Genomic DNA, 24,093 nt, shown 5'->3' with positions numbered 1-24,093 from the left:
AAAGGCCTAATGAAAATATTTTCTAAACCAAACTCAGTTCTTTCAGATGCATACATGTGGAACATGAGCTCAGGTTTCTGAAGAGAAGAATCTCATATCCATTCTTTCTCAAGTTTCAGCTACAGCCTCTAGTTTTCATGTGAAGTGTGAGCTACAGCTATAAGGATGCAATATAGTGGTGAATAAAAGTACAAGTGCAGGATCTCTCCCCTTCCCAGCTCTTTTTCCTAGATAGGTGCAAGCTCTTCTTTTAGCATGAAACCCTCCAGAGCACTGAGAAGAGCTCCCCTATTTTCCAATGATAATGCTACTGTGAAGCATTTCATTCCATTGACCACCTGACAATAAAGGGACTTAAAATTACTTTGAGAAGAAAATCAGAAGCTAATGGCCATGTTATTGTTCTCATACAGCATCCAACAGAACTGCAGAATTCAGATAAACTACCTAAGTTTCTTGTACAAAACATAAAGCAACGAGTAACATCTACAGAAGAGGGTTTTTTTTGGCACAAATCAAACCTGTGTGGCATGAAATGAAAACTTTTCTACCTGCAGATAATTCACTCCTAATGCCTTATCCCTCATTACAAACATATTTCAATAAAACTTTTTCATGCTCCATGTTGCAACTACATATTGGGATAGCTTTTCACTTTAAAAAGTAGAAACTTACTGTGATGCTAATATTCGTCCTTGGAATCTTATTAACTGGCAAGGCAAAGTAGTTCTTACAGAAACCTTTGTAAGCAAAACTCCACTTACCAATTCGGGAATATCTTTAACTTTCAGTGGCACCTGAATTAGCCCCAGGTGAGTTCTGAAGCTAGGCTGCTCTCCGTTGTCATAGTTTGGGTTTCGCAGATTCATCAGCACCTTAAAAAACACAGCTCTGTCACTCCTTTTGTGTGCTCAGCAGCTCACATTCAGAGCTCCTCTGAGCATCACCAGCACTACAAACGGTGAATTCAACACAAAACCACTGCCTGCAGCTGTCACAGATATGCCCAAATCAGCCAATTTTCATTTTCGTTATACTTTATATATCCAATTATAATTTTCATTTTCAAAATCAAAAAGCAGCCAAATGTTTCAAAGACAAAGTGTAGTCTGCTTTGAAAAGTGAGCTCACATTCAGCAATTAAAAAAAAAACAGGAATTATTTACTTCTTTATCAAGTGTTGGCTACATGGTCATGTTCTGACTCAAATTTTCTTCCTCAATGCTGTTCAAAGCCAAGGGTGTACTCCTGATAGCTACAATACCTGGGATATTATTCAGTATTGTTATTTTCTGGAAGCATTTTTATCTACATCCTCACACTGGCAATCTTAAGGAGCTTTCTACCAAAGTCCCATGTAATTTGCTCTCAAAATAATTTATTATTACCTAACAATACACCAAAACATCTTCTTTTGATTCAGGAAAAAAAGAGGCTGAGGGAGATGGGGTTGTTTAGCCTGGAGAAAAGGAGGCTCAGGGGGAACTTCATTGCTGTCTACAACTACCTCTTCTCCCAGGCAACCAGCAATAGAATCATAGAATCAACCAGGTTGGAAGAGACCTCCAAGATCATCCAGTCCAACCTAGCACCCAGACCTATCCAACAGAACAAGGGGACACAGTCTCAAGTTGTGCCGGGGGAAGTATAGGTGCCTCCATCACCTCCCTGGTCAGCTCATTCCAATGTCAATCACTCTCTCTGTGAAGAACTTCCTCCTAACATCCAGCCTATACTTCCCCTGGCACAAGTTGAGACTGTGTCCCCTTGTTCTGTTGCTGATTGCCTGGGAGAAGAGACCAACCCCACCTGGCTACAATCTCCCTTCAGGTAGTTGTAGACAGCAACGAGGTCACCCCAAGCCTCCTCTTCTCCAGGCTTTCAGTTGTGTACAGGTCTGTTATCTATCCCAAAGGTCTATCAGCCTCATATACTGATATTTATCAGCTTTATGTATTGCAGACTTGGAGAGATAAAAAAGAGTCAAATACTTGCTGTAAAGGAGAAATGGTTTGAAATGCTCTGAGTTTTTTTCCTCACCTCCCATAAAAGACTGTAATGGCTGTGAGTCAGTGGCTGAGGCACTGTTTCAGCAATGCTTACCTCCAGAAAATCCTTTGGTGCATACACAGGCCGAAAGAGACTGAGATCTGAAAAAAGATTTGCATTAAGGCTGGGTTAAAACCAAGAGATGAACAAACTTGCAGCTTCCCCACACCTGTGACACAAGCTGGCAATCATAGTGACATCATGAAGATCCCAACACCACCATCATAGATATCATGCTCAAACCACCACACCTTCTCCAAGACTATGCTACTGTGAGTGCCTTAGTTTTGTAAACCCCAAGGAAATGAAGAAGAACCACAGGAAATTTTAACTTGTTCCATATCAGTCTTTAGATGAAACCATTTTTAGACATGGGAGAGAGCAAGTTCAGAAGATGGGATTTTTTAAACAGCACAGATTGAAATAAATAACAAGGTTGAATTAAAGGTTCTGCTCTCAAATGAAAAAAGGGGCCCAGGCCTAAAACAATCCATTACAGTATTTGCCATGAGAAAAGTGGCAACCAGGTACAAACTGGCACCTGTGCAAGACCATTTCCTTTAAGGAAGTGGGAGGTGAACTAACAAGGCTCTCCCTAGGGATATCATGACTACCTAGTGCAAATGTTGATCTTTTGTTAACAAAATGTCTGAGCTTAATTCTCCATAGTTCTAAACACTTCCTCTCTGCTTGCCTGAGCTTACACCAAGAGGAGCTGTGCTCCAGCTGTGTTAACTTCTGCAGCACCAGAATGAAAACAAGACCACAACCTCTCAGCTTGAAACAAAATGACAATGAAATTAGTATTTAGGCATTATGACACATCACCAGCGAGGAAAAAAAGGGTTGCAGTCAGTTTACTTTGAAGTTATTCCATTAAGCATTAATTAATAATTAAGAAGAATATGCTCTTTTTCTATGTACATAAGCTGAATGCACACACATGTAGCTGACCTTACCTGGCTCATCTGTTCCCATTTCATTCCATTTATTAAGCAGCTCCTTCTGCTCATTTACAGGCCTCTGAAAGACATAATAAAGGAACTCTTCTTTAACAAAATGAGTAAAACCATGCCTGTTTATTTCAAATACATATATCAATGTAACGCTTTAAAAACAAAGCACTAACAAAACAAACTTATTTTGCTGACCAATTATCCCCACCTTGAAGGTGAATTTCACTGTAGAAAGTTCCAGGTCAAGGGAAAGAGGAGACCTTTAACTAGTTTCAAGTGTTTACTAATGGATTTTTAGGCCAATAAGTAACCATTTTAATATTACTGACGATTTACTGCTGGGTTTTGAGCTAGTTTTTATCATCAAATTCCTGCCCCTGACAGAGTAGTCCTGAAAAGCAAACAGAGCCTCATCCTTTGTCTCTGATGATCAATCATAAGATTCTGCTGCCCATCAGAGAAATGCAAAAGCAGAAAAATAAAGATCAAAACATCCTAACAGCATTCCCTAGTTCCATGATCTTTACAATGACAGCCTCTAAATTACAAAGCAGAGCAGAATAAATGTCACACAGGAGTGTCAGGGTAGCAGCATTTCCCTCCTGGAGCACCAGCCCAACCCCAACTTTGTCCATCACAAAGCACATCTGCACTGCATGCAAGATGTGCAGCCAGGAGCTTACAGCTGAGACTGTGGAATAAAAATGCCCTCTAACAGTAATGAGTGCAGCAGTGAACTCTCCAGTACCCTGCTCCCTCAGGAAGGTAAGCACTGCCAGAGCAGAGACGAAGATCTGCGTACAGACTTCCTCCTCTCCCCAGCCGAGCCAACATACACACTGCCACTATCCCTGAGAATTATCCTGCATCAATGTTATTTGGATGCTGACCTTGCAGCTCTTGATAATCCCATGTGAAATGAACAGTGCATCACCAATGTGCAAGACAAGGCTCAATTCTAAAACGTTTGGCAGCAGAGAGGTGACAACAGCTTACCTTCTGTGCCAGTGGGATGCTGAGCTCTGTGCACATGCTGTTGAGACTCTTCAGGATGCGTTTCTCCCAGCTCCCCTAAAAGACACCCAAAAATGGATTAAATGGAATTTCATTCTCCTCATTTGCATTCCTCACAGAGTGACAAGCACCTTTTTACAGCCACAGCCAAGAAAAGACAGCAAGAGTCACTGACTGGTGATACCTGGGAACACATTCAGGGAATGCTTATGTGCTTGTTTAAATGGAAACAAGAGCAGCAATGGATTTCATCACTTATCTCACAACAAACAGCCAGAAAAATCAGTTGTTCACATTTCTCCAAAAAGCTTCTCTTTTGCAACTACTGACTCGTGTCACATACCTAATGATCCAGCTTCCCTACAGAATCATTTGGGTTGGAAAAAGACCCTTGAGTCAAATTTAGATATCAATATTTAAGAACATTATCAAACAATTTTGTAAGACTGAGAACTCCTCGTCCACTTTGTGACCTGAAATGGTCACACCCAAAAAAGTTCTAAAATTATGCTCAGGAAATGATTCTCTCAAAGAGCAAAGCAGAAACAGACAACAGCTCAGTAGCAAGTGGACAGCTTAAAGAGCAATTGGATCCTTCCCAATATTGCATTAGACTTCAACCTTATCCCATGGAGCCATGGCTAATGCCTCTGAAGTTCATGCCAACCAGGACTGAGTTGCCAACTGACTGAGGGCTCTGCCTACGTGATCACAGCACAACTGTGGGGCTTAGATTTCATTTAGTTTTCTGTGGGTGGTGCGTCAGGCCCCAAGCAAACATATGCAAAGATTCCTCTTAATGACATTGAGCTCTATTTATTATCTGTGATTTGCTTTACACACAGATTCTACAACAGCTAGTTACTTCCTAACCACATTTTCCTCAAACTTAAAAGTTCTGTCCAAGAGAGGCTACAGCTTATATTAGACAGGAAGCAAAGGAGGGGAAGGGCAGATATCTAAATGTTCTGTTAAAAAAATTAAAACTCTATCTTATGTGCAGTTGTTTCATTTCAGCTGCCACATCCAAGATCCTCTCCTGACTACCCATGAAACAAAACAGCCATCTCACACCAGAAATATCTTCTTGCCAAGTTATCCCTTCAGCTTCTCCTGCAAAAATCCAAGTAGATCCCAGTTTTGACCACAAGGAATCTTTTCCAAATTGCAGTATTTTTAATAACATCCTGTAAATGTTTTATTTAACTGTACTCTGCCTTCCAAAGGCTGCAGTTACACAATCCCATTCCACAGACTGGTTGCTCCCTTGTGGAGGAGTCATGCAGAGCATTTACAGCACCCTCCTTGGCTGACGGGAGCAGGACAGCTGCTGGAAGAAGTGAAAAGTGAAAGACCCAAAGGCCCTTAGCCAAACAGGGTTAAAAGTGGGAACAAAGAGGTGTTGGTAACAGTTTGAACAACAAAGTGAAATCATCAAGATTAGTCATAAAAATCATAGGGTACCTGGTTGGAAGGGACCTGAAGGATCATCTGGTCCAACTTGCTTGGCAAAACCAGAGTCTAGACAAGCTGGCCCTGTCCCCAGCCAGCAGACAATGTGCCCAGTGCTGGGGACTCCACCACTTCCCTGGGAGATCATTCCAGTGGCTGATTGCTTACACTGTGAAGAACTGTCCTGGTGTCCAATGGGAATCTCCTCAGGAGTAACTTGTACCCACCACCTCCTGTCTCCTCCATGTGACTGCTTGTCAAAAGGGAGTCTCCATCCTCTTGGTATCCTCCCTTTCAGCACTGGCACATGTGGGCCTTTGCCACAGCAGCACAATGTTCACTCACACTAAGCCTGGTGTCCCTGGGGCCCTTTCCACAGGGCTGCTTCCCAGAGAGGTAGATCCCAGCCTGTGCTGCACTCCTACATTATGTTCTCCAGAGCCAGCAGAGCATCTCAGAGTCCCCTGAAGACAGAAAGTTAACTTCATGTGGCTTTGCTCTGGCAAGTAGCACCTTTCCTGCTCCCTTTGGAGAAAAGGAGCTTCTGGATCCAAGCAGAGCTAGTCCAACAGAATTGACAGCTCCCTTCATCTCTTATTCCTCATGCTTTGCAACTGGGTGATAGACACCATTTCTTACCCACCTAACTTGTTTTACATTTCTGTCAAAGCCCCAAAACAAGCTCCTAGCCTAGAGCTACAAACAAGGAATGGGCCTGCATGGACTAAGACACAGCAGTGCACATTTCTCTGCTATGGTGCTACCATGCTCAGAGTTGCTGTTGAGATTTACAGTGCTTGGTTTGCTGTGAACTCTGTAAAATCTATACCTGGCACAATCAAAGACAGCTCCGTGGCAGTATCAGAATGATTGACACCACAAATGCTCCTTGCTGTTAATGCTCTGTCCTTCCCTAAAACCTGCTGTCCTTTTGTAGTAGTAAAGAGAATACAGCATAAAAACTTCACCCTGACATCTACACTAGAAAACAGAATCAATTTGAGGAGAAAAACGGTTCACTATGAACATTTTAGTATCTACGCCAGGAAAATACTAATATAGTTTTAATTACTGATTCAAAGTAATTCCAATAACAGTTATCAGAATTTTCAGAAAGTATCACTCTCCTTCCCAGAGCAAAATTAATTAAGATGGAAAAAGATAATGAAAAAAATCAACAAGCTCATGAGAATGGAGGTAACATCTTAAACAGGGGCTGTGCAGAATAAAAATGAGAGTGTGACTTGTACAGAAAACATTTTCCCACCAGGACAAATTTTGTTGGTAGCACCCAAATATACTTTTCCAAATCTTGTGATGCTAAAAGACAAATGAAGTGAAAAAAAACCACCAAACTAAAACAAACAAAACCCCCTAACAACCTACCTACAAATAAAACAAAAGCAGACTTCTACTTTCAAAGCATTAACTAGTTTTCTGAACACAAACGAATGGTTTCTGCTTTTCTCTTGCCAAAGGTATTGGCAAGCTGCATATTTGCATTTAGCTGCTCCCAAACACTTTAAATAAATGAATGGAATCCTCAAAACCCTGACTTTGTCAGATTTTTACATGGCTTGTTGCTCTTTAATCAAGAAGACCAGCAAAATAAAAGTTAGCAGTGATTCATCTGATTTGATCATGATTCTTTATTTAGGGACCTATTTCCTGCAGCAACAAATGTGGGATTTATGTTGAAAATCAAATGATCAAATGCTCACAGGCACCTCAGTGAATTGAGCAAATAGAATGCTAATGCCCTGTGAAAGAGTAATAAATATCACCACTAATCAGTACTTCTCCATGAAAAGAACTCATATCATTACTGCAGTGTTGCATTGCAAGGAAGGATTGGAAGGAGGCTATCCTGGAAGGCGTTAGCCAAAACCATGTCCCGGCTTGCTCCACCCTTCTGCTGATGGGGGAATCAAGGGCAGGAGGAAAACAAAGGCTTGGGCCATTATGTCCCCTCCCAAAGTGATAAACTGTACCCCCAGGTGTTTATGCACTTGTGTCTTGCCCAAAGAAGGGTAAGCAAGCCCTGTTTTCACCCAACGTGGTCAGGTTTGCAAATGCCATTGTGATTGGTAAATCTGTGGCCAAAAGAGCCATTACACTTGGGCAAATAATCTAAATAGAGCTAAATTATGCTGCTTCTGCCTCACTACTCTGCTCAGACATGCTCTGCCTCACTGCTCTCATCTTGGACAACGTGTTCTGCTCTGCCTCATGCTTCAGACCAGCTTAACCCTCATGTTTTGGGCTTGAACTACTTGGAAAGTAGTGCCTCAAGTTTACCAGGAGAAGGCATTAAGTGCTTCACAATGTGGCAAGAAGCGACACTGACACTGTGCTCTCTGCTCATCTGCAAGACATCCTCTGTAAACTTTGGTGCCAAGTCTGGAGTCCAAGAGGAACTAGTATCAGGTCAGAGATTGTCTGCCTCTTTCCCAGCACCCTGCTAGAGCCTAGGAAGATCTAAAAGCCTTTCAACAGCTGTTGAGACACCAAGCAGTTCCAACACTGCCACAAAGGAGCCAGGGACTATCTCTGAATTCTACTCTGGGACCATAAGTAGAACAGACTTTTCCTAGGGCTCCAGGCTGACTATTTATTAGTAGGGCAAAGCCACTTTGTGGCTAAACCTTTTCCAATTTTCTAGTTCTCCTAAACTGATGAATTGCCCATAAGCATCCTCGTGAAGATTTTCCCAGCCTATGGCTATGACATTTTGGTGCTAACAAAGACAGGACTTCTACTCATTCTTAAACTACTGGAAGACCAGACTTTTCCACGTGGGAGCTAAGCACAGTGGTTATCCTAAGCACTGTGCACACTTCTCTAAAACAATAACCCAGTAAATTGTTCCAGAGGGAGCTGCACCTCTCTGCAGCTTCACTTTAGCAAACTGGAGAGAGTAGTTGTTTTCAGGCAGTAAATTGTGACATTACATCAATAATTGTGGCATTACATTTCATGCCACAGAAGAAAACTCGTTGAATACAATTGTCCTTGACTGCTAAAGACTGCAACCCAGGACTGCATGCTGAGACTTACCAAAATCAGCAACAACATGATGAAAAAGTAACACAATTTACTGACTGCCTGGCTAAAGAACACTGCAATGTATTCCCAGGCATGGCTGAGTTAAGCACACTGCTCTCCTTACCTCAGACAGTTTGGTTAGATCCAATTCTGAAAGGTTTTTTTAACTTTTTTGGTAGATATTTTAATATTTATTTCAAATGGTATTTATTGGTGAAAATATAAAACCAATGAAGCAAAACTATTTTTTTCCCTGACACCAAAAATAATTTAATCTTTCATAGTCCAGTTTCTCTTATTCTCCCTCAATATGCCTTAAGCTCCTTAGCTCTGTACTTTTCATTTTCCTTTCCCGTTTCTAAGCACTAAATCTATTGCTCTTTTCTGCAGATCTTGCTGTCTCTGCAGCCTGTTCTCTTTCACTGCAAAGCTGTCTGCCTGCTTCCAAGCAGTGTTTTTACCCCTCAGTGCAATGCTCTAGAGTAATACTTCTCCCCAAGAAAACCAAATCCTTCTCCTTGACACATTTCACATTGTCTCTATTCTACAATATCCACTTATCTGCCACTATATCCTGCAGCTTTGCTGGCTGGAGAATGGCTTGAGCAGCCTGGTGTGTATGCATGGCAAATGTCACACACACACATTTATGGTTAATGTAACAAAGTTTGTGTATCTCCTAAGGTACAGAGCCTGAAAACTGCCTAGCAGCATTAGAGTACATCCTCAAAAGAATCATAGAATGGTCTGGGTTGGAAGGGACCTCCAAAGGTCATCTAGTCCAACCTCCTTCTGCACAAAGCAGGGACATCCTCAACTAGATCATGTTGCCCAGAACCCTGTGGAGCCTCACCTTGACTCTCCAGTGATGTGGGTCTCAACCACCTCCCTGGGCAACCTGTTCCACTACCCTTGTGGTAAGCCTCATCACAGATCTGAGAGAAACTGTTAACACGGTTCACAACCAACCTGTGCTTTCCTCATGTAAGCCAATGGCTCTTTCATGTTCTCAGGCGGTGCTGCAGGGTGGCAGGGTGAAGGAAACCTTAAAGAAAGCAGAGTAGATTTTAAATGCTCGGGATTTGATTTTGCTTCATTAATCCTGTATTTGTACACCTAAGCACACCTTTGCTCACAAGAGCACTAGCAAAGTCACAATGTATGCTGACAACACTAACAAAAAACGTTGTTTTTATAAGCATTCCTTCCTCAGCCTTTCCTATGGACACAGAATACCTCTATAAAGATTTAACTACAGATATAGAGACCTAGAGAGAGATAAGGATCCAAAACACTCAACATCAGTTCTTCTTACTACATAAATACTGCTCCCTCAGCATGTCATGTTGGCAAAATAAAATCAAGTAAGTCTATGAAGAAATAAAGGGGTTTAGAAGTACATCCTCTTCACATCATGTCATCATTATTACCCAAGACACTTTTTCAACAGACAATACTTTTCTGGGGATGATTTCCCTTTAAAAATCAACACCAAACATGCACATGTCCAAAGTAATTAGAACCCTGTGGTGCTGACCTAAGCCAAGTTGAATAACCATTCATAAACTGTATTATGCCAAAATATAAAAGCTGGAACAAAACCAATTACAACCCCCAAAACAAACTGTTGATTTCTCTCCCAGTTGTGCAGATGATTTCCAATGATTGCCAAATATTTTATCCAGCTTCACTTTAACCATCTCAAATGTCTTTCAAGACACAAAATTTACACAAAGCTTCTCCCACATTCCGCCTGAATTTTCATCTGTTTGAATGCATCCAGTCAGTTCCCATCACATGATTTTGGGCAGCACTCCCCAAATTGTTTTCCATTTTCAACTGCTGAAGTAATTTTTGTACTTGCTGCTGGTTTGTTCTGGACAACTCCATACTTTGTGTCAAACAGAATCAATACTGACAGATTCCAGCTATGCTGCTGCTTGATTTTCCCACCATGCTCATGACATCATAGTATTCTTAGGCCATTTCAGTTTCCCAGGACTCGTGTCACTATTTTGCAGCTTATTTCTGTGAGCTCCAAGATGCCATAAGCAGCAGTCCAGAAGACAGGTCAGTATTTCCCCTTGAAGGACAGAGTAAAGATGGCTTCTTACAAATGGATACAGCACTGCACTGAAGGATCCCTCACACTGCTGAGCCCCAGAAGTCCAAACTGCTAACTCCAATAACTTATTGAACCGAAAACAAAGATTTGCACCCACTTGGCTCATTCCTGGCTGCAGCTATTGTGAAAGTCACCTCTCCGCTTTGCCAGAATGGAAAGGTAACTCATGTTTCTCAGGTGTCTGAATGATAATAACTTCACTGAATGATAATAAAAAAGGGAATTTCACATATTTCAGTCTGTTTACAACCATACTCCAAGCATCATTTGTACCAATCTAGTCTAAAGAACCAATAGCTTAATGGTTTGGACAGATTCACTCTGTGCTGGATCAAGAACTGGCTGGATGGCAGAGCTCAGAGAGTGGTGGTGAATGGTGCCACATCCAGTTGGCAGCCAGTCACTAGTGGTGTTCCCCAGGGATCAGTGCTGGGCCCAGTCCTGTTCAATATCTTTATTGATGACCTGGACGAGGGGATTGAGTCCAGCATCAGTAAGTTTGCAGATGACACCAAGCTAGGAGCAGGTGTTGATCTGTTGGAAGGTAGGAGAGCCCTGCAGAGGGACCTGGCCAGGCTGGGTGGGTGGGCAGAAGCCAATGGGATGAGATTGAACAAGGCCAAGTGCAGGGTTCTGCACTTTGGCCACAACAACCCCAAGCAGCGCTATAGGCTGGGGACTCAGTGGCTGGAGAGCAGCTAGGAGGAAAGGGACCTGGGGGTACTGGTAGATGGTAGGCTGAAGATGAACCAGCAGTGTGCCCAGGTGGCTAAGAGAGCCAATGGCATCCTGGCCTGCATCAGGAACAGTGTGGCCAGCAGGACAAAGGAGGTTATTCTTCCCCTGTACTCAGCACTGGTCAGGCCACACCTTGAGTACTGTGTCCAGTTCTGGGCTCCTCAATTCAAGAAAGATGTTGAGGTGCTGGAACGTGTCTAGAGAAGGGCAGTAAAGCTGGTGAAGGGCCTGGAACACAAACCCTATGAGGAGAGGCTGAGGGAGCTGGGGTTGTTTAGCCTGGAGAAGAGGAGGCTCAGGGGTGATCTTATTACTGTCTACAACTACCTGAAAGCACATTGTAGCCAGGTAGGGGGTGGCTGCTTCTCCCAGGTAACCAGCAATAGAACAAGGGGACACAGTCTCAAGTTGTGCCAGGGTAGGTATAGGCTGGATGTTAGGAGGAAGTTCTCCACAGAGAGAGTGATTGGCATTGGAATGGGCTGCCCAGGGAGGTGGTGGAGTCACCATCCCTGGAGGTGTTGAAGAAAAGCCTGGATGAGGCACTTAGTGCCATGGTCTAGTTGACTGGATAGGTCTGGCTGATAGGTTGGACTGGATGATCTTGGAGGTCTCTTCCAACCTGGTTGATTCTATGATTCTAAAGATATCTTTTTCTTCATTAACACAACAAATATCTGCAGTGATGCCAAAAACGTCTGAATAATTAAACTTCATTTGCAGCAACTATCTCAGCTCCACAAGATTTGTATTGTGGCTGTTGGTATCTTTGGGAGTCAAACAACAAAACCCAACGAAGTAACTGAAAAAAATGGGCGATGTCTGCTTCACCTTGTCTTTACAATGGGCTCAAGTGCAGTATTTTCTCTTGGATACAAAGGAAATAATGGCACTTTAAAAGCAGAAACGAAGCAGCCACTTTTGGTGTGAGAGATCCTGCAGGTATCAGTAGATACACAAATGAACCCATAGAAGAAAATCATGGCATTAGAAGTGATTAAATAAAGACACTGAAACTCACACATTGAGCTCACTGTAAACAGCATTCTGAAGCTTCTTCTCCCAGCCTGTTAAAATAAAAAAGCAAACAAACATAGAGAAGAGAACTTTAGGAATGATGCTAAAGGAAGATGAACCCAAGGCCACTCTGCAGTTACTAGAGCTTTCTGTCCTGTCTCAGTGCCTGCTTAGCTGCCATACAGACAGGAGATGAAGAGAGCTTAACCTAATTAAGACAGAACAAACTGCAAGTGGAATCCTACATGAAGGCTGAATATCCTTTTACTTCCATCTACTGCCCACATAATCACACCACATTTTTGGTTAAGTAATGCTATGCTGGTTTTGCAAAGCCAACACATTATTTAAACAGCTACAAATACTAAGTGTTCCTGATTATTATAAATCTCCTCTCACTTTTCCCCAGACCTTCACACAACAGCTTCCAGCGGCAATGTAACTTGAAGGTAAAATGTTCAGGAGCCCTTCCATGGCTGCTCATTTCCCTTTTCAGAAATGACTAAACCTTTGTATTACTCTGAGCTCTCACTGAAGTCACTGGTCTGTTACAAAATGATAAAATCACTCCGTTGCAGAGTATGGTTTCCAAACTGCTGCTAGAACCCAAGAGCGTTGTCATTTTTAGTTTACTCCGTCTCATTTAACAGTCTGGAGTAACTGAATGTCTGCTTCTGGCCACCCTCCATGACAAGATCTCAAGCTGCACAAACCACTCCCTGCCAGGTCCATCACACATGTCCTCGCTGCTCATGAGGGTCCCCTAGAGTGGTACAAACCTGATGTCTTCAGAAAATCCTTAATATCTTCTTTCAGAGATTCAAGTTTAATTTCTGGTTTGTGTAGGCTGACCTAGTATGGAAAATAAATCGGTTAATATATAAGCAGCAACTAAGCGCTGAAAAAAAAGTAGATTAAGTTTTAAAACAAGAAACAAAAGTGCTTAAGGATACACAAAAAGCTAATTGCTTCGTAACTTGACAATGTTAACTGCAGTGTTTGGTAGGATGCAAAGTGTGCTCCCGAAGTCAAGTTTCAATCCAAAGCACTGCTGCAGTTTAAACTGGCAGAATTTCTGGCTAGTTCATTGGGCAAAAACCACCTTAGTGAGATTGGTACTGCAGAGTTCATTTCCTGCACAACCAAAGGCAACATAGGGCCAGGCAGAGCCGCAGGCTCTCACGACACACAGTCTGGGGAAGAAGCAACTTCCCTTCGCAGTAAAGTACCCAGTGTTGTAAGGAGGGAGAACTGCGGGTACAACCCCTGAGAGCACAGAGGCACAGCCAGAGCAGAGCAAAAGTCAGACCATTCAGGGGCTCAGCCAGGCCAGCAGAGAGCCCTGGCAGGAGAGAAGGAGCAATGCAGCAGATCAACAAGCAGTAACAAATCACTGTTCATCGAAGTGCCACTGGGCATATTCTCATGGCTAGCGCTCTGGGGGTCGGGAGCTGGGTGGCCACGTTCATCTGCTAGCTTCTCAAAAAATCAAGAAGCAATCCACCGCAAGATGGTCCTTCACAAAACAAGCTAGCACTACAGCACTGGTTGGCATTCTTTAGCCTTCAGCTGTACAGAAGGAAGCATAGTTTGGGAGCTTTCAGAGTTTTGTCAAGCCTTCTGGAAGGTGGCTAAGGTACCACTAGCAATCTTTATGCATATCGTCTTTGGAGAGGCATCCTGCTGAGATCTAGGCAATCCGCACAGTAAGTGATTGTTTCAGTGCTTGAATGTCAGGAAAGAAGAAATGCAGGCACTCAGCACTGCTCTGGCTGAAAGTAAGCAAAGGGGCTGCATAGGGCTGGCTAGGCGGCAGGAGCTGCTGGGTGTGGTAAAGTGATCTACAGGGGATCTGAGCATAGAAACAAACCTATGCGCAAAACAGCATCTAAATTTGGGAAGGGCAAGCAGTCACTATGACTGAACAGTACTGCCCATGCAGGAGGAGAGAGAAGCCCTCCAGGAGAACAGCAGGAGGACCAACACCACGGTGCAGAGAGAAGGATCCACAGCACAAAGTGTTCCAGCATAAATCCTGGGCTAAACTATCTCCTTTCTCAACAAGAATAAACACTGCAGAGCAGTGTTCCAACTGCACTGCAATGTGGAGCTGCATCAGGTGAACATATATCTTTATCCTGCTGCAAACAGCTCTGTAAACAACTTCACACAGTCTAAATATTTTTACAGGCTACCCATCACAATCTCTCTTCCAAGCCCCTCTAGATACACAAGTCCCTTGTCAGAGCTTGATTACTGCTCATTGTGATTGTCCACAGGTGCACCAGGCTTTGAGGTTTTATTGCTATTATTTCCCAAAATACACTAAACACACTTCCAATATAGTCCAACTTCAGAAAATTTAATGGGAACTAACAAATATTCACCCTTCCTGGTGAGCTCCATCCTGCCATGACCAGATTTTACCAGGATTAAGCCAGCTTGTTAAAACAAAAAAACCCACTTAATTTTCAAGATAAACAGTCTCTAAGCTCTTCAAATCCTACACATTTCAGTGACTTTGGTTTATGCACTTCTGTGGCAGTAAGAGAAAGCATTCTAGGCATAACTAATTTAAGCAAGTGTAAATCCCTGCTTACACTGACCATTTTCCAACCTTTCTACAATCATCACATTGAGGGGGAAAGTGAGGGTTTCTTTTCTACAAGTACAGATAATCTAGCAGCTGAAACAGAGCTACAACCAGCCCCACACAGAAACAGACAGTTTCAAATGTTATCTGCTGCAAAATACACCAAGACATTTTAAATAACACAACGGTGATGTTTGAGGTTTTCTACGTTTGTATGTCAAATTAGAGCGGCAAATAAACTAAACACACAGAAGGTAAAACAGCATCGCTAAAATTAATCTGTGGGTCAAGCTTACATTGCTTTTGAACTCCATACTGTTCAACCTGCACACAACTGTACTCCACTGAAAATTCACTGGACTGTGAAGTGGGGCTGCTGCTGCTTAAACACTTAAAGTAAACTACAGGCTCTGTCGGGAGGTGATAGCAAACCTTTGTTAAATACAAAGCAGGAAAATGAGTCATTAATTATCTGTGACTCAGGAGCCTGTGTTTATTTGCTAACTTTTATTAAATAAATACAACATTTCACAGAAACATTATCCTTCTTAATTTGATCTTTTACTTAAGCAGAGATTAGTATCAAGGGTTTTTTTTTTAACTGTTGAAGAAAAATTATATCCTCAGATACCCTGCAAGCCATAAAAAACACTCTAAGATGTTTCTGTACTCCCTTCAGAAGGATGCAGCCAGGCAATACCTTAGCTGCAACGTTCCCAGTGCTCCCCAAAGCAAGCTCCTCTCCTTCCTTCCATCATCTGAAGTCTCATAAGGACCCCTCTTTCCCAGTTTGGTCAATATTTTTGTTAAACATTTCTGGTACTAGTCACAGGTCTGCTCCAAAAGTGACAGCAGAGGCCTCTCCTTTGGATGGCCATTCTGATCAGGACATATCCTAGCACATCTAAACATCTCTAATTTATCTCTTTAAAACATTCAGATTGCAGAAAGGGAAAAATTAGGACAAGAGCAAACAAATGTTGCTGCAAACTCACACAGTCTAAGCTGTGCCTGAGAAACTGAGCTCAGATGTCTCCTCTGAAGCCCACCAGCAATTCCTCCTGTTGAAAAGCTGCTAGCTAATATAGTGGCACTTTTTTATCCTTTCCCTTCATACACTCTGCAAAATATGTTTAGAAGAACCCCCACAGCAAACGCCAGGCACATGTGCACTCTTTCCTGCATTAACCTTTCTATGATAACTGCAGGCACATTATCAATATACCAAAATCAGCATAAGTTTGATTTTCCAGTCATCACTAACAAGCAGATGGCCTAGCCTCTACTGGAGGCAAGGGCAAAACATGATTATCTTGGAGTCCCCAGAGCTAAAGCTGAGAGCAAATCATTTGGCGTCCACTTCAAACTCATTTCACAGAGGCTGTGTCACAGCCCATGACATCAGCTTGGGCTCACAGTGACAAAGAAGCCTAGAGTGACTGTGATCAGTTCATATCCACAGGGCTGCTCTGTCAGCTCCCACAAATAACACCAGATATTAGGTTTGCACCAAGGTCCTATTCACTGGGAAGGAAACTTCCCAGACATTGAAAGAAGAGACTCACTTAGGAAATACAGTTCTTGCTAATAGTAGGTCAAGGGAGGTGATTCTCTCCTTCTACTCTGCTCTGGTGAGACCTCGCTTGCAGTTCTATGTCCAACACAAGAGCCCCCAACAAAAGAGAGACACGGGAAATTTTAGAGCAAGTCCAGAAGAGGCCACAAAGAGGCCTGAGAGCTGGAGCGCCTCTGCTGTGAAGAGGAAGTTTGGGTTGTTCAGCCTGGAGAAAGAAGGCTCCAGGAAGACCTTCTAGTAGCCTTCCACATTTTGAAGAGGGCTCCAGGAGAGCTGGAGAGGGACCTTTGCATGGAGCGACGGGACAAAGGATAATGGATTTAAAATAGAAGAAGCTGGATTGAGATGAGACAACAGAAATAAATCTTGCCCATGAGGGTGATAAGGCACTGGAGCAGGTTGTCCAGAGAAGCTACGGAGCCCCCAAGCCTGGCAGTGTTCAAAGACAGGTTGGCTGGGGCCTTGAGCAAGCTGGCCTAGTAGAAGGCAACCATGCCCATACAAGGAGGCTGGCATCAGATGATCTTGAAGATCCCTTCCAACCCAAACCATTCTCTGATTTTATGAAATATTCCACATAACAGGACAGGAACCAAGCAGTAATTTAATACTAAGAGCAGCAAAAATCAGAAACCTTCAGAATTCTCTCCAGCTGCTGAGGAATGGATAAAGCCAAGGATCTCTCTGGCAGGGCCTCTGCAGCTGCACAGTACAGCAACAGCCACACAAGCTTATAAATGAAACAAGTCTATGCTGCACATGAAAGAACAGAAGTACATGCAAAGCCAATCAAAAACAAACACCAAGAACAGATTCTTGACAAGGATGCACATTTGGCCTCATCAATTGAAACTACTGGCTCCAAAAGATGCATCTTTATGTCCAGAAACCCTCTAGTTAAGATCTTCACCCTTTCCACTCAGTCAGATCACTGCACTGAACTAGAGCTCGGATTTAGTCCTGTTACAAACCCTTCAAAACATCTGCCCTAAGAAACAATCTGAATAACTGCTGCCCTGTTTATTTTCTCCCATCTTACCACTTTCACAGGGCCAGAATAATCTTCTGACCTATACCTTTTTTTTTTCCCTTCTCCAAGAAACATGTGTGGCAGTGTTCTACAAAGCTAGCAGAAGAGCTTTGGCTTGGTTTTATTTATTGTATAGGTCTCTTTGGGATGTCCAACACTCCAGCACTTAGCAGAACCCAACATATATGCCCTCGTAATTTCAGCCCACTCCGAGTCATGCACATTTGCCTACTCACACATTTAGAGAGCAGTCACTCAGTATCAGCAAAGCAGACACAGACACTGAAAAAAGCAGTTAAGAGATCAAACCAGCCAACTCAAAAACAAACAGGAAAGGCATGTGGTGATGTCACTTGCTGCAGAGAGCTTTGAGGATACAGAGAAGAGAAACCTGGGTTTCATGTACAAACTAAACCAAAACAAAGGCATATCATAGACATTCTATCCTAAACCCAAGCAAAACTTAAAAGGTGTGCAATTCTAAGCACTGCTTGCAAAAATAAACAAGCCCAAATAAAACCAAACCCAAAATATTCCACTACCACACAAGAATTGTCATAGCTCCACTACCCTGTTATTATGGCCATGAGTTAATTGTAACCTGAACCACTCTAAATGCATCTCAGCTGAAACATACCAGTCTGGCTGCCAAGTGCAGACAAGTTACTAAGCATACAACAGCCAACTGTTTACCCAGACACGAAAACCTGCTTCCATGTGTCTCTTTACATTTCTGTTCGCTTCCTTTCACCAAATCCTCGCTTTCTCAGGGGAGGCAGGCAAGGGACAGTATTTAAAGACTTCCAAATTAGAGATTAAGAAGACAAAGCGATCAATTCTAGGAACTGTTTGAAGCTGTGAGATTTCAAGAGGACAGTCTTCATAGCCACCGAGAAAGCTTTCAGTCCCAGGAGCAGAATCTGTCAGTACTGCCAAGACACCAACCAGACCGCTCTTCAGCCCCGACGAACGGGGCGGGAGCGCGGGGGAGGCCCCGGGCCCCTGCTCCGAACGGAGGCCGCACCGGCTGGGCCAGGAACAAAGCGGCGGGGAGGGGAGCGTGGGGGGGAAGCGGGCCCGGGGACACAGGCCGGCTCGGGGCTCACCCGGGCCTGTCGCTCCAGCTGGGAATGGAGGCTGGAGGCCTGCAGCCGCTGCACGATCCGCGCTATGGTGAGGGACAGCCCACTGTCCGGGTCCAGCATCGCGGCGCTGCCCGGAGCGGCCCCAACACCGGAGCGCTTTCACCGCCGGACCCGCCCAGCGTTACCTGGCAACCGCGGAGCGCGTGCAGCCACCCGAGCGCGGGCCGGGCGGGAAGCGAGCCGCGCAGAAAGGTTCCGGGCTGCCACGGGGACCTGCTGCTGTACGGCTTGTCCCCGCCAGCCCTCTGCGCTTCAGCCCGGGCGGCCCCACGGTGTCCTCAGCGTCCGGCTGATACCCTCGCGGTGTCTTCAGCTGCCGCCTACGCCCTGCAACCTGGCAGGTTTCCTGCAGTCTGCAGGCCAGCCTGGGCTGGGTAAGAGTTGCCTGACGGTTCGGTGAAAATGTGTTTCCTCAATAAAGGCTTGCAAGGTGTCATTGCTCTCCTCTTCTCCTTTGGTTTGGGGCTTACCGAGCAGGATCACCTGTCAGTGCAAGAGCTTTGCCTGCTAAAGCATATGCAAAGAACCAGAGCATGGCTCTAAGCTCTGCAGCTCACTGCCTGCTTGACATAGCAACTGTGAGAGGAGGCTCTGCCCCCTTGGCTGGCATCCTCCTCAGCCCCTTTTTCTTGCCCAGTTTTCGAGAGACCCTGTGGACTGCCACAGAGATGGCGCCTGCAGAGCGCGCTGTTGATGGGGATTGCCGGACATGCGGGCACCGAGAGGCTGCTCGGCAGCAGCGCAGCAGGGCGTCCGACCTGCGGGCAGGGCGCTCAGCCCCGTGGCGGGGCGCGCTGCGCGGCCGGAGCCAGGCCGCCTTGCCGGGCGGAGGAGCGAGTCCCACTGCTGCTGCGGGATGTGGGTACACAACACAGCAGGTGCATGGGCCTTTGCAGGTCTGCAAACGCACCGTCCCTGGAGGTGTTCAAGAAAAGCCTGGATGAGGCACTCAGTGCCATGGTCTAGTTGACTGGCTAGGGCTGGGTGCTAGGTTGGACTGGATGATCTTGGAGGTCTCTTCCAGCCTGGTTGATTCTATGGTTCTATGACTCTAAAACAGGAGAAAAAGCTTTGCCAGCTGCAGATGAGCAATTCCCTGCACTGACTACCTCTGCTCAGAGCCTGCCTTTGCCTGTCACCCTCTGCGTGTGCACCCCTGGCACTCCGTTCCTGGCTCCCCTGGGCTGTTTCCAGCCTGTGCACTGGGTTTGTCCCTGGTCAGTTATGTTTCCAGGACGGATCGGAAAGCTTGCTGCTTGTAAATGCCACTCAAAGCTAAAGGGCAAGGCATTATGAAAAGACAATGCTCCCTCTGAGAGCTGTCAGCCCTTACCATATCCAGCCAAGAAGGCTGCTGAAGTGCCTGCATCTTTTCTGTTCCCTTACAAGGAGCTCACTGCATAGCAGCTGGAGAAATCAAGGGTCATTGTTAAAAAAGACCACTGGCAGTGGCAGGGATCACAACCAGCTCCTTAGCCTGTCCCCCTGCTGTCACCCCACAGGTTTCATGCAATGAGTGTTGGACAGTTGCTGCTTTTTCATTGTGATTCACTTTTCAGTTGCAAGCAACTGCATCACAGGCAGCACGGAGCGGGGTTATGATGTCCAGTGTGACACACCAGAGGCAGCTTGCTGGTTTTGCCAGAAGAGCTGGTGCAGTTGTCATTGTTTTGGGAGTTTCCTTGTCTTTTCAATAGTCCTTCCATCTCTTCATTTCAGTCCTGCAGCTTGAACACAGTTCTCTTGCCCATTGTATTCCACTTCCATTACAGCTGCAGTGCTTCAGAGTGCTCTACCTTCCTTCACTGCACTTCATGGCAGGTTACTGCACTTACCTGTACCTGAGACTGCTGTCCCAAAGGCCTTTTACTGCAGGTCTGGAAGGCATCAAGAATTTGGCAAGGTAAAAATTTCATAGTCAGTACCTGAGGTACTTCACCTCTATTCTCCCACTCTTTCCTCTGCTGTGTTTTACTGGAGAAGAGGAGAGGATATGAAACAACCAGTACATCACACTGTCATCTTTAAGGCCATGTGAGACAAAATGCTTCCAAATTATGCTGAAGATAAGGTTATTTCCTGAAGTGTAAATGCAGTCAGTAAAGAAAGAAAAACGTCCAAAGGATGCACTGGGTGTCTGGAATCCTGACTTTTTCCATGCCGCCACATCCATTGACCTAATGAAAACCAGGACTGCCTGCAGGTATCACCAGAGGAGGCAGCTGCTCTGCATGACAGGGTCATGGCTGAAGAAAGTCAACAAAAACCCAGCAGTTCAATAAAGGGGAAAAAAAACCCAAGCAACCCCCACACACATTCTTTCCACTCCCAAGACCTCCAAATTCCTTCAGACAGGAGAACAGGATGATTTGATCCACTGTCAGATAAACTGCATTTTTGTTGTTGTTTTGAATCAAAAAAGCTACTCCTGTCCAGACCTTCATTTCTTCTTTCTCCCTTTGGAACCAGTTTAACTCATGAGGGTTGAAAGTCCATGATCCTGGTCCTCCATCTCAGGCTGTTAGTAGAACTTCTCTTGTGAACTAAAGCATCAGGTTCAAGAGCTTTTCCTTGGATATCTTGTCCCAGCAGGTTCTTTCAGAGGATCATGGAATCCCAGAACCTTAGAGGTTGGAAAGGACTTCCAGAGATCATGACTCCAACCCCTCTGCCAAGGCAGGATCCCCTAGGGTAGTTTGCACAGGAACACATCCAGGCAGGTTTAGAAAGTCTCCAGAGAAGGAGACTCCACAACCTCTCTGGGAAGCCTATTCCAGAGCTCTGTCACCCTCACTGCAAAGAAGTTTCTCCTCATGTTGAGATGAAACCTTCTATGGTCCACTTTGTTGCTCCTTGTCTAGTTGCTGTCACCAAAAAGAGATTGCCCCTCTCTACTTGACACCCATGCCACAGACATTTATACACTGGCGAGATCTCCTCTCAGTCTTCTCTTCTCCAGACTAAACAGCCCCAGGGCTCTCAGTCTCTCTCCATAGGGCAGATGCTCAAGTTCCCCAGTCATCCTCATGGCTCTCCACTGGACTCTCTCCAGCAGGTCCCTGTCTGTGGGGACACAGTATTCTAGGTGTGGTCTCACTAGGGCAGAGTAGAGGGGGAGAAGAACCTCCCTAGACCTGCAGGACACACTTTTCTTGATGCATCCCAGGATGGCATTGGCTCTCTTGGCCACAAGGGCACATTGCTCTCCCGTGCAGAACTTGCTGTCCACCAGGATTCAGAGGTCTTTCTCCATGGAGCTGCTTTCCAGCAGGGCGGCCCCCAGCCTGTACTGGTGCCTGTTGTTATCATATTCATTTCTTCTCACTCTTTGTTAGACTAATGTATACTAAATTTAATCTCAGCTGTGGGCCAGTCCTGCAAGCTCACCTTTATAACATCCACTGGTTCCCTTGTGCAGCCAGCACCACGATCTGTTGCTTGGAGCTGATAACAGAAAGGTGGGACAAAAAGACATTGCTTTCAGTGACTCACTCTCATCGGTTTCAAGCTTCATTCAAATTACTTCCCCCCAGAATGACAGTGCTATTTTGTCAAGTTTCAATGCTTTATTTAATATAGTCAGCTCTTGTGGAGTAATGAGATCCCCCCCCTCCCTCCCCCAAACACCACTGATGCAATCTGAAGAATGTAGGAAGCTTAGATGATGTCTCTTCACTTATCAGCACAGAAAACATCTCCTTTACGAGGAGCAATATATTCTCATGAATAAATGGATGAATTAGAGAGCCAGACATTGACTCCCTGGATTATCCTGGAGTATTACTAGAATAATATTATTATTATTCCCTTAAAAATAATTAGCTAACAAATGCATGTGGGGGAGTTCTATATCTACTATTTAAAAATACCAGACCCTCAGCTTTTCTCTGTGTGTGCTGTGCAGTGTTGAGCATTAGCCCACTGAAATAGCTTCTTGATCCCCTATCACATTTGTTTCAGCAGGGGAATTTTTCTCCTATGGAAGCTGTAATAAATATTTTAAGGCAGGCTGTTTGACTTCTCTTCAGACACAATTTATTACAGAGTCATGCCAGTGTGTGTGTGTTGCAAGTTTTCAACAACCAGCAGGTTACCTTGAGTATGTTATTTAGTGTCTTAAAGCCCAGCCTTCCTCTCCTGTATCATTAAGAAAACCCACAAACTTCAGTGACAGAAGAAGGATCCCTACCTGGGTATCTGCTTGAGACCTTTTTTTTTATTCTTTTATTTTTTTATTCTTTTTTTAAATTATTATTCTTTTATTACGAGAGATGTTGAGGTGCTGGAGCATGTCCAGAGAAGGGCAACAAAGCTGGTGAAGGGCCTGGAGCACAAACCCTATGAGGAGAGGCTGAGGGAGCTGGGGTTGTTTAGCCTGGAGAAGAGGAGGCTCGGGGGTGACCTCATTGCTGTCTGCAACTACCTGAAGGGACACTGTAGCCAGCTGGGGGGTGGCCTCTTCTCCCAGGCAACCAGCAACAGAACAAGGGGACACAGTCTCAAGTTGTGCCTGGGTAGGTCTAGGCTGGATATTAGGAGGAAGTTGTTGGCAGAGAGAGTGATTGGCATTGGAATGGGCTGCCCAGGGAGGTGGTGGAGGCACCATCCCTGGAGGTGTTCAGGAAAAGACTGGATGAGGCACTTGGTGCCATGGTCTGGTTGATTGGATAGGGCTGGGTGCTAGGTTGGACTGGATGATATTGGAGGTCTCTTCCAACCTGGTTGGTTCTATGATTCTATTCTTCTGGTTAAGGTTTGTAGATCAATTCTTTTTCTATTTTTTTTTTCTATTATGTTCTATTCCAATCTATTATTTTCTACTCTATGTCTAATTCTAATCTCTTTATTTTCAATATGAAGGGTTAGTAGGCCAGCTGGTTTCCTTGTTTGTCATATGCTTTCAGAAAAATTAAATATTGATTAGCAAATCCCTCTCTGCAGCCAGGTGCTGCTGGCTTCCATCCCTTTATCTAAGAAGCACAAGTCATTGAGACCTCACCACGTGTTTTCTCTTTAGAGCTGGAGGTGGCAGCTGTGATGGTTTGGGTGTTCCCCACCCCACACGCACTTGGGAAATCACCCAGGCTAGACTCAGCAGCTCTGGAAATTGAATGAAGCTTTACATTTACAGCTTAGCACAATGCACAAGCAAATATTTACAATATATACAGAAATATACAAGTTAAAAGTAATACAGAAACACAACAGCCCTCCTAGAAACCTGAGTCCCCAGGAGGGGCTCACAATCCCCCTTCCATCTTCCTCCCACTCCTCTACCTTACCCCAGATCTTGCCTTATGTTTAAGGTAGTTTTGAGGGTCGGCCAGGGGGCTTAGGAAGCAGGTGGATTAGT

The 24,093-nt window shown here is 44.6% G+C and overlaps 1 protein-coding gene across 2 annotated transcripts in view; it reads right to left on the bottom strand.

Moving 5' to 3' along the window:
* The window catches only part of TBC1D19 (TBC1 domain family member 19), a 38,236-nt gene extending 19,391 nt beyond the window's left edge, over positions 1 to 18,845 (bottom strand). The window contains exons 1-8 of one of the 2 annotated variants that reach the window (XM_064149103.1): positions 18,702 to 18,845; positions 13,176 to 13,248; positions 12,401 to 12,446; positions 9,486 to 9,561; positions 4,002 to 4,076; positions 3,009 to 3,072; positions 2,104 to 2,150; positions 765 to 875 (exon numbers count right to left, since the gene is read on the bottom strand). In XM_064149103.1, the coding sequence (XP_064005173.1) occupies positions 765 to 875; positions 2,104 to 2,150; positions 3,009 to 3,072; positions 4,002 to 4,076; positions 9,486 to 9,561; positions 12,401 to 12,446; positions 13,176 to 13,248; positions 18,702 to 18,800 (591 nt within the window). In that variant the 5' untranslated portion in view covers positions 18,801 to 18,845. Of the gene's footprint in view, positions 1 to 764; positions 876 to 2,103; positions 2,151 to 3,008; positions 3,073 to 4,001; positions 4,077 to 9,485; positions 9,562 to 12,400; positions 12,447 to 13,175; positions 13,249 to 14,783; positions 14,839 to 18,701 lie in introns of those variants that run through there. The other variant, XM_064149104.1, reaches the window with a different exon arrangement.
* Between the last annotated feature and the right edge of the window lie 5,248 nt (positions 18,846 to 24,093).

This window comes from Pogoniulus pusillus, chromosome 9 (genome assembly GCF_015220805.1).
Source record: "Pogoniulus pusillus isolate bPogPus1 chromosome 9, bPogPus1.pri, whole genome shotgun sequence".
Taxonomy (NCBI): domain Eukaryota; kingdom Metazoa; phylum Chordata; class Aves; order Piciformes; family Lybiidae; genus Pogoniulus; species Pogoniulus pusillus.
Note: the sequence above shows the minus strand (reverse complement) of the source record. Positions and strands in the feature narration are given on the sequence as shown.